Source organism: Oryzias latipes, chromosome 3 (genome assembly GCF_053564925.1).
Source record: "Oryzias latipes strain Hd-rR chromosome 3, Olatipes_Hd-rR_3.1".
Lineage (NCBI taxonomy): Eukaryota > Metazoa > Chordata > Actinopteri > Beloniformes > Adrianichthyidae > Oryzias > Oryzias latipes.
In genome coordinates, this window is record NC_136239.1 from 27,413,339 (window position 1) to 27,427,214 (window position 13,876).

The 13,876-nt window shown below is 35.5% G+C and overlaps 1 protein-coding gene across 2 annotated transcripts in view; it reads right to left on the reverse strand.

The window, feature by feature from the left end:
* The window catches only part of LOC101164142 (CUB and sushi domain-containing protein 1), a 411,649-nt gene that overhangs the window by 171,208 nt on the left and 226,565 nt on the right, over window positions 1-13,876 (reverse strand). For both annotated transcript variants that reach the window (XM_023953530.2, XM_078944567.1), the window contains exons 5-7: window positions 11,667-11,874; window positions 6,419-6,531; window positions 4,498-4,575 (exon numbers count right to left, since the gene is read on the reverse strand). In XM_023953530.2, coding sequence (XP_023809298.1) covers window positions 4,498-4,575; window positions 6,419-6,531; window positions 11,667-11,874 — 399 coding nt within the window. The remainder of the gene's footprint in view (window positions 1-4,497; window positions 4,576-6,418; window positions 6,532-11,666; window positions 11,875-13,876) is intronic.

Consider the following 13,876-nt stretch of genomic DNA (forward strand, 5'->3'; position numbering starts at 1 on the left):
ATGCTCCACCTTTTAACAAGCAAATCCATAAGAGCTGAACTCTGCAACCTGATTTTAGGCATTGATTGATTGATTGATTGATTTTTTGATTTTTGATTTGGAATGGTTTATTTCAAGCAATTAAGTAGAAATAATACACAACAGCAATATAATCATCAGTTATACATTCATACAGTAACTAATCAAACTTAAGATAATTGGACATATTAATAAATATTGCTTGAAAGGGAGTGGAAGGAAGCGAACTTATATAATCCCACCCCGTTATACTATAACCATTTTATTACATGATTTATCAATATCCGGTTCCCAGTTTTTATCAGACAGAATAAAAAATCATAAGATATCGATAAAGCACATGACAAAGATGAATTACTTAAGTATTACGTCAAAAATAATTATTTTAGAAATCAACATGGCAAATGCAGATCAGTCATCTGAAATATATGCAGATTATATTACTTATAAAAGCCATTCATATGAATAAAACATAATACTATATCAGTAAAGTAGACACAACACTGTTTCAGGAATTTTCATAGCAAAATTTCATCAAGTATCAAAAACATGTGCAAAGTTATGCTACATTAGGAAAGATTTTTGAATCAATTTAACAATTTTTGGAGAAAGTGAAGTGATATCATTAAAAGTCAATCAATTTAACAATTTTCAATAAGTGATTAATCATTTGTTTTACTTTTTTTAATATTTTTTTTTTGTGTTTTTATTTTTATCTTGTTTTATTTTAATTTTTTATAATAAAGTAATGCTTTAAGGGAAAAATAAAAAGGGTCCATAACTGTCGATTGTCCAAGGTTGGTATTTCTTCTATTACTGATAACAGCCGTTCTTCTGGGTTCAAAACAGAGTTAATAGATCTCTTCGAAAAAAAACACCTGAACATTCTCTTAAACCGCACGGGCGCTTCGGTTTGGCGCGTCGCTCTCAAATACTTGATTGATTGATTGATTGATTGATTGATTGATTGATTGATTGATTGATTGATTGATTGATTGATTGATTGATTGATTGATTATAGTGTGTGTCTTTGTTGTTGTTCCTGGGGGTGCAGACGTGAACATTTCACCACATCACTGATAAATATGAAAGGCTCACTTGCTTAAGTAAAATATTTTTTAAAAACATCATCAACATAAATGTGTCCCACAGAAACACAGAGAACTACAGATATAATGTTTACTGCAGCAGTTAAGCATGTTATTAAGTCCAATTACTTCTATGGAGTGCATCATAAAGTTCCATTAAATGCTTAAATGGAAGAAAAAACTACTTAATTATACAAAAGATCTCTTCAAGCTACTAAAAAGCAAACAACAATCTGGTTACCACTGTTGGCTCCTCAGGTACTCACCATTTATACAAGTATGAGTTAAAATGTAAAGGGTAACATTTTTTATGCCCTTTTTTCTCTTGGACTAAAATGGTTTTTAATTAAGAGCTTTCATTATAAACAACTAAGATATAATTCTTTAAACTTTTTGTTGGATTTTTAAGCATTGATTGATTTATCTTTTTTGTAGGATATCAACTGACTTTTCTTTCCCTTTTTAGTTGCACCCTGTTGACCCTGCTTACATGCTGTGGCATTCCACATTGACACAGAAGTGGCATAAATGGTATGATGAATTTTTGACCAAAGAGCATCTCCACTCAAGCTCTGGAGTTTCTCAGTGGCACCACAAAGGGATAACACAAACAGAAAAACTCTGCAGGGCATATATAACAGTGGACCTGGACCAAGGACCTTCATGGTCCTTCATTGTGTGAGTCACAACAAAGCCAACATAACCTCAAACAATAATAACATTTTTCATTTTAACAGGTAAAACATATTTTTGGTAATTTTCTTTGGTTTGTTTAGCAAATGTTGAAATTATTGCCTCCCCAGACAGAAAAATCATAAAAGGTACGAGTGTTTGAACTACACTGAGTAAACAACATTTGGAAAAGGACACAGAGTAAATGCGTTGATGCTCAAAAAGAGTTACTTGAGAGATTTTTTCTGCTTTCAAAAGAGAACATGAAAGGTAAAATCTGCTTTGAACATTAAGTGCCTACAATAAAGTAAATTGCATGAGTCAGAAATTATCTGGAGACCATCACAGCTGAAGCTTGCATGTGGGTTTTGAGTTCAAAAGTCACAATGTGTTTTTATATTTCATCATCTAAAAACATTAAGTTCAGTTTCATTTCAAAACTCTCATTCAAAAGCTGCTGATATGAAGCTGCAGCAGCTATTGAAGGAAAGTGGTGTTTAGAGCATTCTGTGTTCCAGTTAGATTACAGCTTATTTCGAGAATATTTGGTTGAATAAAAAATAAACAAATTGAAAATTATACTTTGTTTTAATCAGTTATAAATAAAACACAGAAAATGTATGGAATCAGTGGCATCGGGAAATCCACAGGGTCACCATTTTTAACCCCCCTGCAGGACCGGTTGTGGAATGTTAGTGCATAAAGAGAGGTGAACTGAAAAACTGGGGTGGCGGTTCCCCTCCTTTAAAAAAGCAAGCAAAGTGTGTTAAAAATTGAAGAGGTTGAACCTCAGATTCTGGAGTTTTGGAGTTTAAACATCCTGGCCTTTTGTGGACTTTGTGAAAACATTTGATCATGTTCTATGATATATCTAATGGGTGGTATAAGTATAGGATATATGGCCCAGTGTTGGAGGCTATTGGAACCCAATCTGAATGCAGCATGAGATTAGTTTTTCATAGTCAGCGGAAAGTCAGACTCATTTCTAGTGAGAAATGTACACAGCCAGAGATGCTCTTTATCACAAGATCTTTTTATAACTTCCTCTTCGGGACAAAATTTGTCAGTGCTGCTAAAAAGTAGAGGGGTTTGGCCCCAAGGGTTGAATTCCAGGTCTTGCCGGAGCAATTTGGGTGTGAAAAAGTCGGGATGAGATTTCTCACCTCCACATTTGAGGGCCGTGGCACTTAGCTAGAAAAAAGTGGGAAAAGGTGGGTTAGGAATGACTCACCCCCCCCAGGTGGGGGAGTTTATGTCTCCAGGCCTTCTGCTAACAACTGATAGAAAGATGGAGCACGAGATAGAGCGACAAACCTGCCTGTTGTGATGAAAAGAGAACTGAGACAAAAAAACATTTATCTTAACTTATCGGTCAGTCTTGATCTATAGGCTGTAAACGAATGAATGCGGTGAAGAAATTAGTTTTCTTTATGCGATGGCTGAGTCTATGTATTTTTTAAATATGGTTTGAAACTCCTACACATTAAGAGGAGCCAGTTTGAGGTAGTTTCAACACTTGGCAAGAATGGATGCCTGCATTGTAAGGCATTATGTTCAAACAGGATGAGGCCCTTTTGCAGACTCTGGACAAACTGGAGAGATTATATCTCCAGTCTGGCCTGGGAATGCTTTGGTATCCTCCTGTTGCAGCTAGAAGAAGTGGCAGGCAAAGGGAAGGCCAGCCCATCTGCTGCCCTCACCACCCAAATCCCAAACAAGTAGCAGATAATGGATGGATACATTACGCATAATATCACCTACTTTAATGATAGACATTGTATCACAAATGTAAAGTACAGTGGTCCCTCATGGTCTTGCTCTTTGACACATTTTTTGTGCAATTATTCTTTTTTCCTCATTTTTCAATTTTCTTCTTAGTCTGCTCATCATTCTGCATCCTGATTGGCTGTGAACTATTGTAAACCCAAGTCCTCTGTTCTGTGCATCCTGTACACAATCTGTTCAGTATCCCAAATTTAAATAATCTTTGATCAAGAGAAGATCTTTGGTTTCATTCTAGAATACTGGACTTCTTTTTCTACAAAAGTTTGAATTTTTAGAGTTTAAACAAAAGAAGTGTGACAGTGTTCATGTCTATCTGAGAAAAGTGTATAAAGTGTGTAGTGAGGGGTTTTATGGTCTTAAAACATCTATAATCTCTGGAAATATAAAATAAAAATGACTACTTTGCTGATTTAGTCCATTGGGGGCTCTTTTCAGAACATGACTTCAGCGATAAGACTGTATAATAAAATGTCATTGTTTTTTCTTGTTGTTTATCTCCCTTTCCAAATTTGCAGCACAGTCAATAATAAAACAATCACTGTATGGGACATGTTGGGAAAGAAAAAGCAAGTTTTATAATAATGCAAAAAAAATAAAAGACATTTAATACTACCATACATGAATGAATATGCTGTTTTTTGACACTTGACCTGTTAGTGCAAAAACAATATTTGCAATCTAAGTTTTTTATAAAATAAATAAAGAAATGTTCCTTTCCTCATTTAACAGCATGGAGAAGTTAATATTTTTTCTTGAGGTAAACCGCCTTTGTATACAAATGTAGTCTCCAAAAAGGTCAGCCTCATTGAAAAATGAATGAAATTTCTTAAAGTTGACAGTAGTCTGTGGCGATCAGTGTGTTTTGGGTTCAATCTGAAACAATGTTTTGGTTTATTGTTCACGCTATGCAATAAACACACATAAGTGTACTTACAGACTGCGTTCTTGTGACTGGAGTCTTTACTGGGCATCATCTTTACCCCTCTGGACTTCAACTCTATTGCTTTTTTCACTGCAAGGATGAGAAAGGAAAGAGGTTATTCGTTGAATTATTCATTTAGCTTAATTATAAATCACACTTCATCAAACTTTAACTGTTGTACATGGCCTTTTAAAGTGCTCAATTTTTAAGGATGCTACTTATTGCGTGTCACCTATGTAGGCAATGCAGCTTCGTGACCTCCCTGGTATCACAAACTGTACAAACAAATACAGATGGAGTGACATTTAAAATTAAAATGCAAAAGAAAAGAAAACAGTCAAGTAATTAAACATAAAAAGGAGGCCACAAGAAAAAAGTAAAGAGAGGAAGAGGGTATAAAGTAACAATATTAAAATTTATTCTATCTGTTTTATCTAAAGTGACACCTCTCAGAGGATATCGCATGCATATTACACATGCGGCCAATATCTGAGAAAGCAAAAGGGATGGAGGACATAAAAGGATGTCAGATATTGAGAGAGACAGTGCGGACTGGGATTAAAGTGATTTGTGTCACAACCTAAAAATGAAATGCCTTCGTGCACCTTCCCACATTCATGCCACATAACCATTCCATTAGTCTAGCAAGTCCAGACTTAACACCTCTGTTTCAAAAAATGTTGCTAGCACTTTGCAGAGATGAACCTTCATTAAATGTTAATGTTATATGCATCAAGAAATGGCATAAAAATAGGTTGAACTTATTAGGTGGTTAAATAAATACAAACCCAGATTTAATGACTTTGAATTTTAAATTATGTCAGGATTTATACAAAAGAAATGGAGTTACTGAAAGAACAACCTGTGATTCGATTTTTAAATCTTAAATTTCATCTTTAAAAAAAAGGCTGTGCATCATGGCTTAAGCTCCAAATTTTCTATTTTTCTTGACATTTCCAGAACATAATTTGGATGGAAGGAACCATGAAGAGATATTAGATTTTAATGTAAAATTTGTCCTGACATCGCATTTTCAGTTATTGCCAATGCCATCCATCCATCTTCCAAATCTGCTGTATCCGTTTCAGGGTCACAGGGTTGCTGGAGCTCGTCTCAGCTGCTGTTCGGTGAAGGCTGTCGTGGGGCTTATTGCTAAATATTTGCTATGTTAAAACAGTGGTGGAGCTATAGTGATGTGGGTCTGTTTTGCAGCAGAAGAGGCAGAGCACTGTGAGTCAGGTTTTTGGGTGATGTAATTGATGATGAATTTAGCATCTGTTGCAACTTTTCATCAGGTCTGGATCCAGTTCAAAAATGTGAAATTAAATTACATTTAGTTACTTTGCAGATGCTTTTATCCAAAGTGACTTACAGGTGCAACGCAAAGTTAGAACAAATTAACATGAGACGTGAGATGGCATTTACTATTATAGAGCTTGTTTTTCTCTTTTTAATTTTTAAGGCTGCTGTGCAGGCACTGGGGTAGCTTGGTAATTTTCTTCACCTTTTCAAATGTGTGAGCTGCAGCTAGTTTGTGATCTTATGCTCTGTGGTGCAGGGACCATCAGCTGCAGTTCACTGGCAGAGAGAAGTGGGCATGTGAGGCTGCTCATGTAGAAGGTGTTGTTTGGTTGGTCACTCCATAGGCAAGTGTCAGGCCTTTGAATCTGATGAGAGCAGCCACAAGAAGCCAGAGCAGACACCTAAACAGTGTGTCAGGCTCCTTTTGGCAGTTTTAAAATGAGACTTTGCAACTGCAATTCGTATCATCCGGAGAGCCTTGATTGTGCAGGCTCCTAGCTCTTTCATAAAAAACAAATGCATTTCATGACAGCACACTAAATCAGCCTTTGTAAAAACAGGATTTGGCCAAATGTGCAAAAAGAAATCCACTATGACGACAAGAGACAAACTTTGAAAAGGAAAAACGTACCTTGATACTGAGCGCTGAATCCTTTTCTTCTGTGATTGCTGTCTGAGGTGAAGTGTATCCGGAGCCAGTTCTTATTTGAAATCACTGGTGAGGGCAAGGTTGTACCTGTCAGCCTGGAAGATAGCAAACAAAACAGACAGAATCAGTAAAAATAGACCATAAAAACCCTCAAAAAGTGAAGAAAAGCTTGCATTATTTTAGTGTTTTCTTAACGTCATACTTGAACTGTAACAGGAAAGAGCACAAAACACCCCCCTGAAAAGTTGTTGAAATTTGATCAGCAATGCTATTATTGTGTTATTCACAACAGAAGACTTCTAGTTATTCAGTCTGATGTAAAAAAGATTTGTGACAATTTGCAGAAAGACTGTCTCAGGAAATTGCATCTTATCATTGCAGATTGCCTCATTATGGATTGCAACACTATTGACTGTTCCAGTGAATATACTGTGACTTTACACCAATAAATAAAGTAAATTACATTCAAACGCACAACATAAGGGTGAATTATTCAACTTTGTTGTTTATTTATTTATTACTTATTTTTTATTTATTTATTTATTAAGTTATTCCTTTTAGAATTAAAAGTCAAACCAGTGTCTGAACATAATGCACTTGTAAAAAAGGAAATTTTTCATTATCTGACCATGTTTTCAGGTGGCAAAAAATATAATTAAAAAATGGAATAGTTGAAAACAGGTAGGATCAAGCTAAATACAGACACTCCCTAAACGCCCTACAAGCAAGCTTTATAAACCCCTCACATCATTGTAACTGTCTTCCCAGACAGCTTGCGAGGGGTAGTTTCACTTTCTAACTGCTCACTGCACCTCCTGGTGTCTCATCAATTCAAGCTTGGAGCTGATCAGAGGAGCAGATGTTAAAAAAAAGGTAATAATAACAATAAAAATAAGATGAACTCATCACCATTCTCATCATTCCTCGCATAAACCAAGAACGCACTAGCCGAGAGATGGATCTAGGGTGTGAAATCACACAATGGCTTGTTATCTTTTAGTTATGCTTTATCACTCTGTAGTTTGTGTGATGGACTGGTGATCTGTAAAGGATGTGGCTCTTATCTCACTCAATGACATCTTAGATTAGCTCAAACACCCCCACATGCTGCTGGTTGGAGGGTAGCAGGTATGAAAAATGGACAGATAGACTTTTAATGAAGAAAAATTGCCTCTGTTTAAGCAATCATTCCCTATTAGATGAAGCATATTGATGGAAATGATTCACCAAAACACCAAATCTGACACCAAACACACCAAAAAGATTCTCCAATACATGCAAATAGAAACGTTTTCATGAAGTTGCACAGGTAAAAAGTAAATATAGTCGGTAAAAACAGTATTAGTCCAAAGTAATCACTAAAATCTTTTCATTTATTGCCCATTTGTACTCCTTATTATGATTTTGATCAGTGTTGTTTTCTTACTATTCTTTTGTTTGGTTGTTACTTTTGGTACTTTGGTATACCTGGGACATGCCGCTTTGAAGTAGGTATCTGTAACAGCTCAACTTTAAGGAAAAATACTGATCTTTAATGTTTGTTCTGCTAAAAATAATCAATTTGTCACATTTTTTCCACATCGCCAAGCTCCACCCTCACCTGATCCTGCTGATAACACCGAGCACAGAGACTCTCTTACGTTGTGGCTTTCTTTTGTGTAGATCCCTGCCTGTGGTTTCTGCACAGCAGGTCCCTTAAAAGTTAATTTGTCTTATTAATGAGGAGTTTATGCACTGCAACAGTGCAATAAAATCACTCTTTATAATTGTCAACAGACGGTTTTTGCTGACACAGTCCGATTTCACCCTGCAGCGACATTCTCCATAGCTCCTCCATTAAGATCTACCAGAGTGTTTGTCTTTGTGGACATCACAGAGGTTATTCCCTTCAAAGTTTTCAAAGCTGCTCTGACAACTGACTGTGTTGGGATACTGAGAGACAGAGAGGTTTAGCAAGTCCCCAAATCGTTGGCGGTTCAGGTGACAGCTGAGTAATTCTGAGGTTATATGGAACGTAATGGATGACATTTGCCGTATTTCTTATTAGCTGGCTTTTAACAACACGAAATTTCAAAGATAATGAGTTCAATCAAGTTCTCATCAAACTCTGTTAACAATTTTATTGCAGCAGCAGGAGTAAAACATCACAAAAACTTAAATTAATCACAGTGATGACAACCATATGTTAAATGTTGTGCTCTCAAATCTGTGAACCTATTAAATTTACTAGTTTTTTTTTTGTTTTTGTTTTGGTCAAAATGAGCTTTTGAACAGACTTGACATATTCTCATCTATCTAACATGCTCCTCCTGTTCACCTGTCCTGCTCCTCCACCATCTCATCTATTTGTTACACCCCTTATCCCAGCTCCACCCTTCTCGTCTCGTGTTTTCTGATCAGAAGGAGATTGCCGTCACAAACAACAACATCCGTTAAGGTGTTGCCAAAAAATGTTTGTGGAATCCTTGACAGTCCACATGTCGGTATATCATGGGGCAAAAATGTTAACCCCAATGCGTTTATTTATGTGTGTTAATGGATTAAAATGTTGCAAAAGCTCTTTTTAGGCTCACAGAAAAAGACCAAGAAGGTGAACATTAATAAATAAAGCTTTAAGTGTAAAAATGCTGATAGGTAGACAATAATGGCATAGCATAATTATCGTATTTGGCAATTAATTTTTAAAACTGTAAGAAGAAATGAGCAAAAAGAAGAAATCAATTAATATTAATCTATTTTAGTCCAATCAACTGCTATCCACCACTGTCACGCGAGAATTCAGAAAAATGTAACCTCACTTCACTTAACCTCATAGTTGTGCAGCAAACAGTAAATGTTGTCATGTGAAACAGGCAGCAAATTAGTGTGTAGTGTAAAGTAATTACTTTGAAATTGCTTTTCTTATATTAGTTCTTAATGTCAAGAGGTTTTTCAATTTACAATGTTGAGTATTCAGTAGCTAATCTAATCAGAGTCACTTATACTCTTAGAAACAATGCAGGTGTGTTCTGAGGGGGATCGAACATACTCAGGCAAAGTTTGGTTAAATATAGTCATTAAAAGGACTCAGTTGAAACAAAGTTGGCGAAATAAATTAAAATCTGATGCAGGTTTTCAAATATTCATAAAGAGACCAGCCAGCTGCCTGCTATGATGGGGAGAGAGACGGAAGAAGTTTGAGAAGAAAAAGAAAAGGTGAAAAGGAGATACAAAAGGGACAAATAAAAATGCTCGTTTTGGGGAAACATAGGAAATGTTGTTTCAATGAGACAGAAAATAAGCAAATATGTACAAATGAAATGGATGCTTCATAAAACTGCTGTTGCATTTTCTTGCTTTGGTGCGTTCATCAAGATGAAAACAACAAAACTGGAAGTAAAGGGTTCAAGGTCTGGGAAAGACCGACTTGAGATTCTATAAAGAATGTACAAAAACGGTAAGAATGAGGATCTTCAATTGTCCATTTCATGATAATGAGTTTAGACTTATCTTGATCTATTTATCTGAATGTATTTATTTAAATAATGGTTTAGTGAATCGTTTCATTTTTCAGGAAAAGAATAACTATGAACCTCTAGCTCACCCAGGTTAACAATTTGTCTTTTGTTTGTGAGTCGGTGTGTGTTTGTGAGCAGAAGTGTTTGTGAGTATGTGACAATTAAATGTGACTGCAGTCTACATGACAGTCAATGCGCCAGCTTTTGGACAGGAACATGAAGGAGGAAATTGCTTTTGGGACAGCCAATCAGAAAAAGCTCTCTGTAAACAGGAAGGAGCCATCACAGTGGTCCTGTCAGGTGTCATTCATTTCCATAATGACCTGCCCAAAAGATTCAGAGAAAAATGTCATGTGTTATTTATTCTGCTCTGGAGAAAACCACTTGTCATTTAAAGATTGTGAAACTGTATCATCTCAGTTTAGTTCTGGTTCCTATTCAATCAAATACTGGGAATGTGTAAAAATGTAGGAGAGTATTACCTGAAATGCTGTTGGTCAGGTCGCAAAGCTTTTTAGCTCCTGCACATTTTTCACATGAAAACATGTTGGGAAACCTCTGTTGTACTTTTTTTCCTGCATTGCAGAGGGTGGGCTGAGAGTGGTCCCTGAATATTACACTGTCACAGCCAATAATTGTGTGTGAGTAGCTGAGCGTGTGTTATCTGTCAGAGTCAAGAGAAACTATCAACAGCTCACCCTGTCAGAGGTCCACTTAGGGCGTGACACAGACAGGCAGGCCCACGGTATCATGAGAATGTCATGCTTGATGCGTATGACAGCGCCTAATGCGCAATTATTTTCCATTTCTTTTATTTCCATCTAATGTTATTCTCAATGCCTCCTTCACTCTTCCTCTTTATCCGCCAAACTCTTCACTCACTTGCTCTAAGAACTACATCAGCATCATTAACATTTCCTCTCGTGCAGTATATCATCTGCAGTGTAAAAAAGGATCCACCCATCCGTAGATTTCTGGAATCCTACCACTTAACCACTTAAATTCAATCTCCTAGTGGTAGTTGCTGCTGTTACAAGGAATTACATCAACATGTAATCTTGCCAACAGCTCAAAAATCACAAGTACTTTTTTTTTTCTACAAACAATAAAATAACAATTATCAAAAGAGCAATCCAAAAATCCAAACCAGAAAATTACAATTTGAAACTGTTTCAAGGATGAAAACACTAAAACTTTTTTCACAATATTGGATTTAAAAAGAATTTAAGTACTGTGTGACCACATTTCTACAGAGCGAGTAAAAATTCATCTGGTGTGCTTAATAGTATAAAATACAGGCTTCTAAGTCTACCCAACCATTTTTTCAAGCCCAGCTTCCTCCTTACAGGTTGGCCAAACAACACTGGACGACAGGTAAGCAATTGAGACAACCAACTATGGACTCTGAAAATGGGAAATGTGTACAGTGTGTGTTCTCAGTGGGTATTTGTGACATGAAAACACTGATGTGCATGTGAAAGGAAGTCTTCTTTAGTTTCTTTAGTTGTTCCTTTACCAACTTGTTTCAACTTAAAAAAAAAATCTTAGCTTTAAGGAGATGAAATTAGAATCTTATTGTGATGTCATTTTACTGAATTTGCACCTGAATGTAAAAGCTCTTTTGCTTTTTTGGTTTCTTTATATATTTATTTTGAAAGGGCAGGGGGGAGGCTGTCTTTGTTTTTTTTTGTTTGCTTTGCCGTGCCATTTCAATATGTGAGATTTGGCCTTACCATATGCTTGGCGCTTCTGTCCCGCTGATTTCTAGGAAGTCATATTTGTCCTCTAACAAGAAATCATTGAAAACAAGAGCGATGGTGTCCCCAGGTTCAGCCAGGATTGACCATGTGCAGTCCAGGTTGTTGTCGTACTCTGTGGGGTATCCAGGGCTGGATATTGAACCTGCTGTGCCTCGTAACGTACCGCCACATGCTCCCTCCGCTGGTTGCAAATGGAAAGAGCAAAGAATCAGAAAGAGCAGGAACCTTGCACCATGCAAATACCACACATTTACAAAAGAATACAATTTTTAGATTTATGTTCTATTTGTTTTTTATTGACCCACAGATATTTGATGTTGAATTAATGTAGAATATATCATCATGGATTGACACGATAACATTTGATAATTACAGATAATACAGAAAACACTGATAATCAGCATTACAAATTTAATAGGAACACATGAGCCAAATTCTGAAGAGAGCCATTCAAAAATCTTCTGCCTCTGATGGCTGAAAAATGACCATTTCCCATCTCGTCAGTGGACTAATGGGTCATTACAGCCTGATGATTTGGAGCCCCATCTGGTTCATATCGTAGTTTATAGAGTATTTGGATGGAAACCCTTTTGTTCCTTTAAAGGAAATCAATGCAGAAAAGCTATTTTCCAGCTCTTGTTAAGATTCTTCATTTCAGAATTTTCTTTTCAGATACTTTAATTTTAATAGTTTTTACTTTCAGAATGGTTGCACTGATAAAATTAAGATACATTTAATTATTTTGGAAGAATGCACATTCCAGTTCCATTTAAATACATGCAAAAGTGTCAGGAGTTAGGGGTCAGCGAAAGGACGGTATCCTTTTATTTGTTATGATTACTTTGACCTTTTTAAACAAACATATTTTAGGTTTAAAAAGCCTTAAAGCAAATGCACCAGTTATATTTCCAAGTTTATAGATAAAAAAAAAATAAAAAAAACATGATTATGCACAAATCTTTTAAAAAACTGTTCAAATCATTTTTGCACAAAAAAAAAAAACAATTGATATAAAAACAAACTATCAACAAAAATGTTACACTACAAAAAAATCCACATCAGAATAGAAGACTGAGCAGAAATATAAGTTATATGAGGATATACTGTATGCTATTTTTTGTTTCAAAAAAGGAATTGTTAGTCTGTGTCTTTTCTACCACACAATGGGCCTGAAAACTATAGTGGTGGACTGATTTCTCTTCTAAATCAACAGATTTTCTTTATTTTTCCATACTTACTGTATTTCAGAATAAACATATCTTTGCAAGAATTGCGTAAGTTTGTGATTGAAGGTTTGCAAAGCAAAACCATATTGTGCGTACCTATCCAGTGTATATCTGTGGGAAAACGGCAAGATTCAAGTGAAAAGACACATCTAGAATTTTAGCAGGAAGAAAAGAAAAAAAAAAACTCTTGCCAAGGTAAAGACTGATCATGGTTCTCTTTGGCTTCCTTACAACTGGTTCTAGTCAGGTGACATGCCCTTGGCTTCCTTCCAAGAGAAGTTATTTTTTAGCACTGTTACAAATAAAGATTGGAGCTCCCAGACAGGAGGAAAATCATTAGCTGGGATATCTGAAAGAAGATTCTACATTAAAAATCATTACCCTTTGACTGAATATTTCACAAATAGATACAATAACAATATTTTTGAAAATACCATCTTAATTGTAACAGACCATGCATTATTAAGACTGAAAAAAATCAATCAGAAAAATCGGAATTCCTCAAACAGTGATTGTGGGTTATTAAAGTCAATGATAAAAAAGTAAGCAAGATTTTATTTATTAGTATATTTTATTATTTTATTTATTAATATATATATATATATATATATATATATATATATATATATATATATATATATATATATAAGTCATTTATCTATCTATCTATCTATCTATCTATCTATCTATCTATCTATCTATCTATCTATCTATCTATCTATCTATCTATCTATCTATCTATCTATCTATCTATCTATCTATCTATCTATCTATCTATCTATCTATCTATCTATCTATCTATCTATCTATCTATCTATATATGAGTCAGATCAGCAATGTCTTGGACACACCCTGCATGATACCCTTGTGCTAAGCAGTGATATTAAAGGGAAAGAATGAAACTGAAACTTTGCTCTTTTTCATATCTGCTGCTAGACAAAGATTAGCACGAAGTCA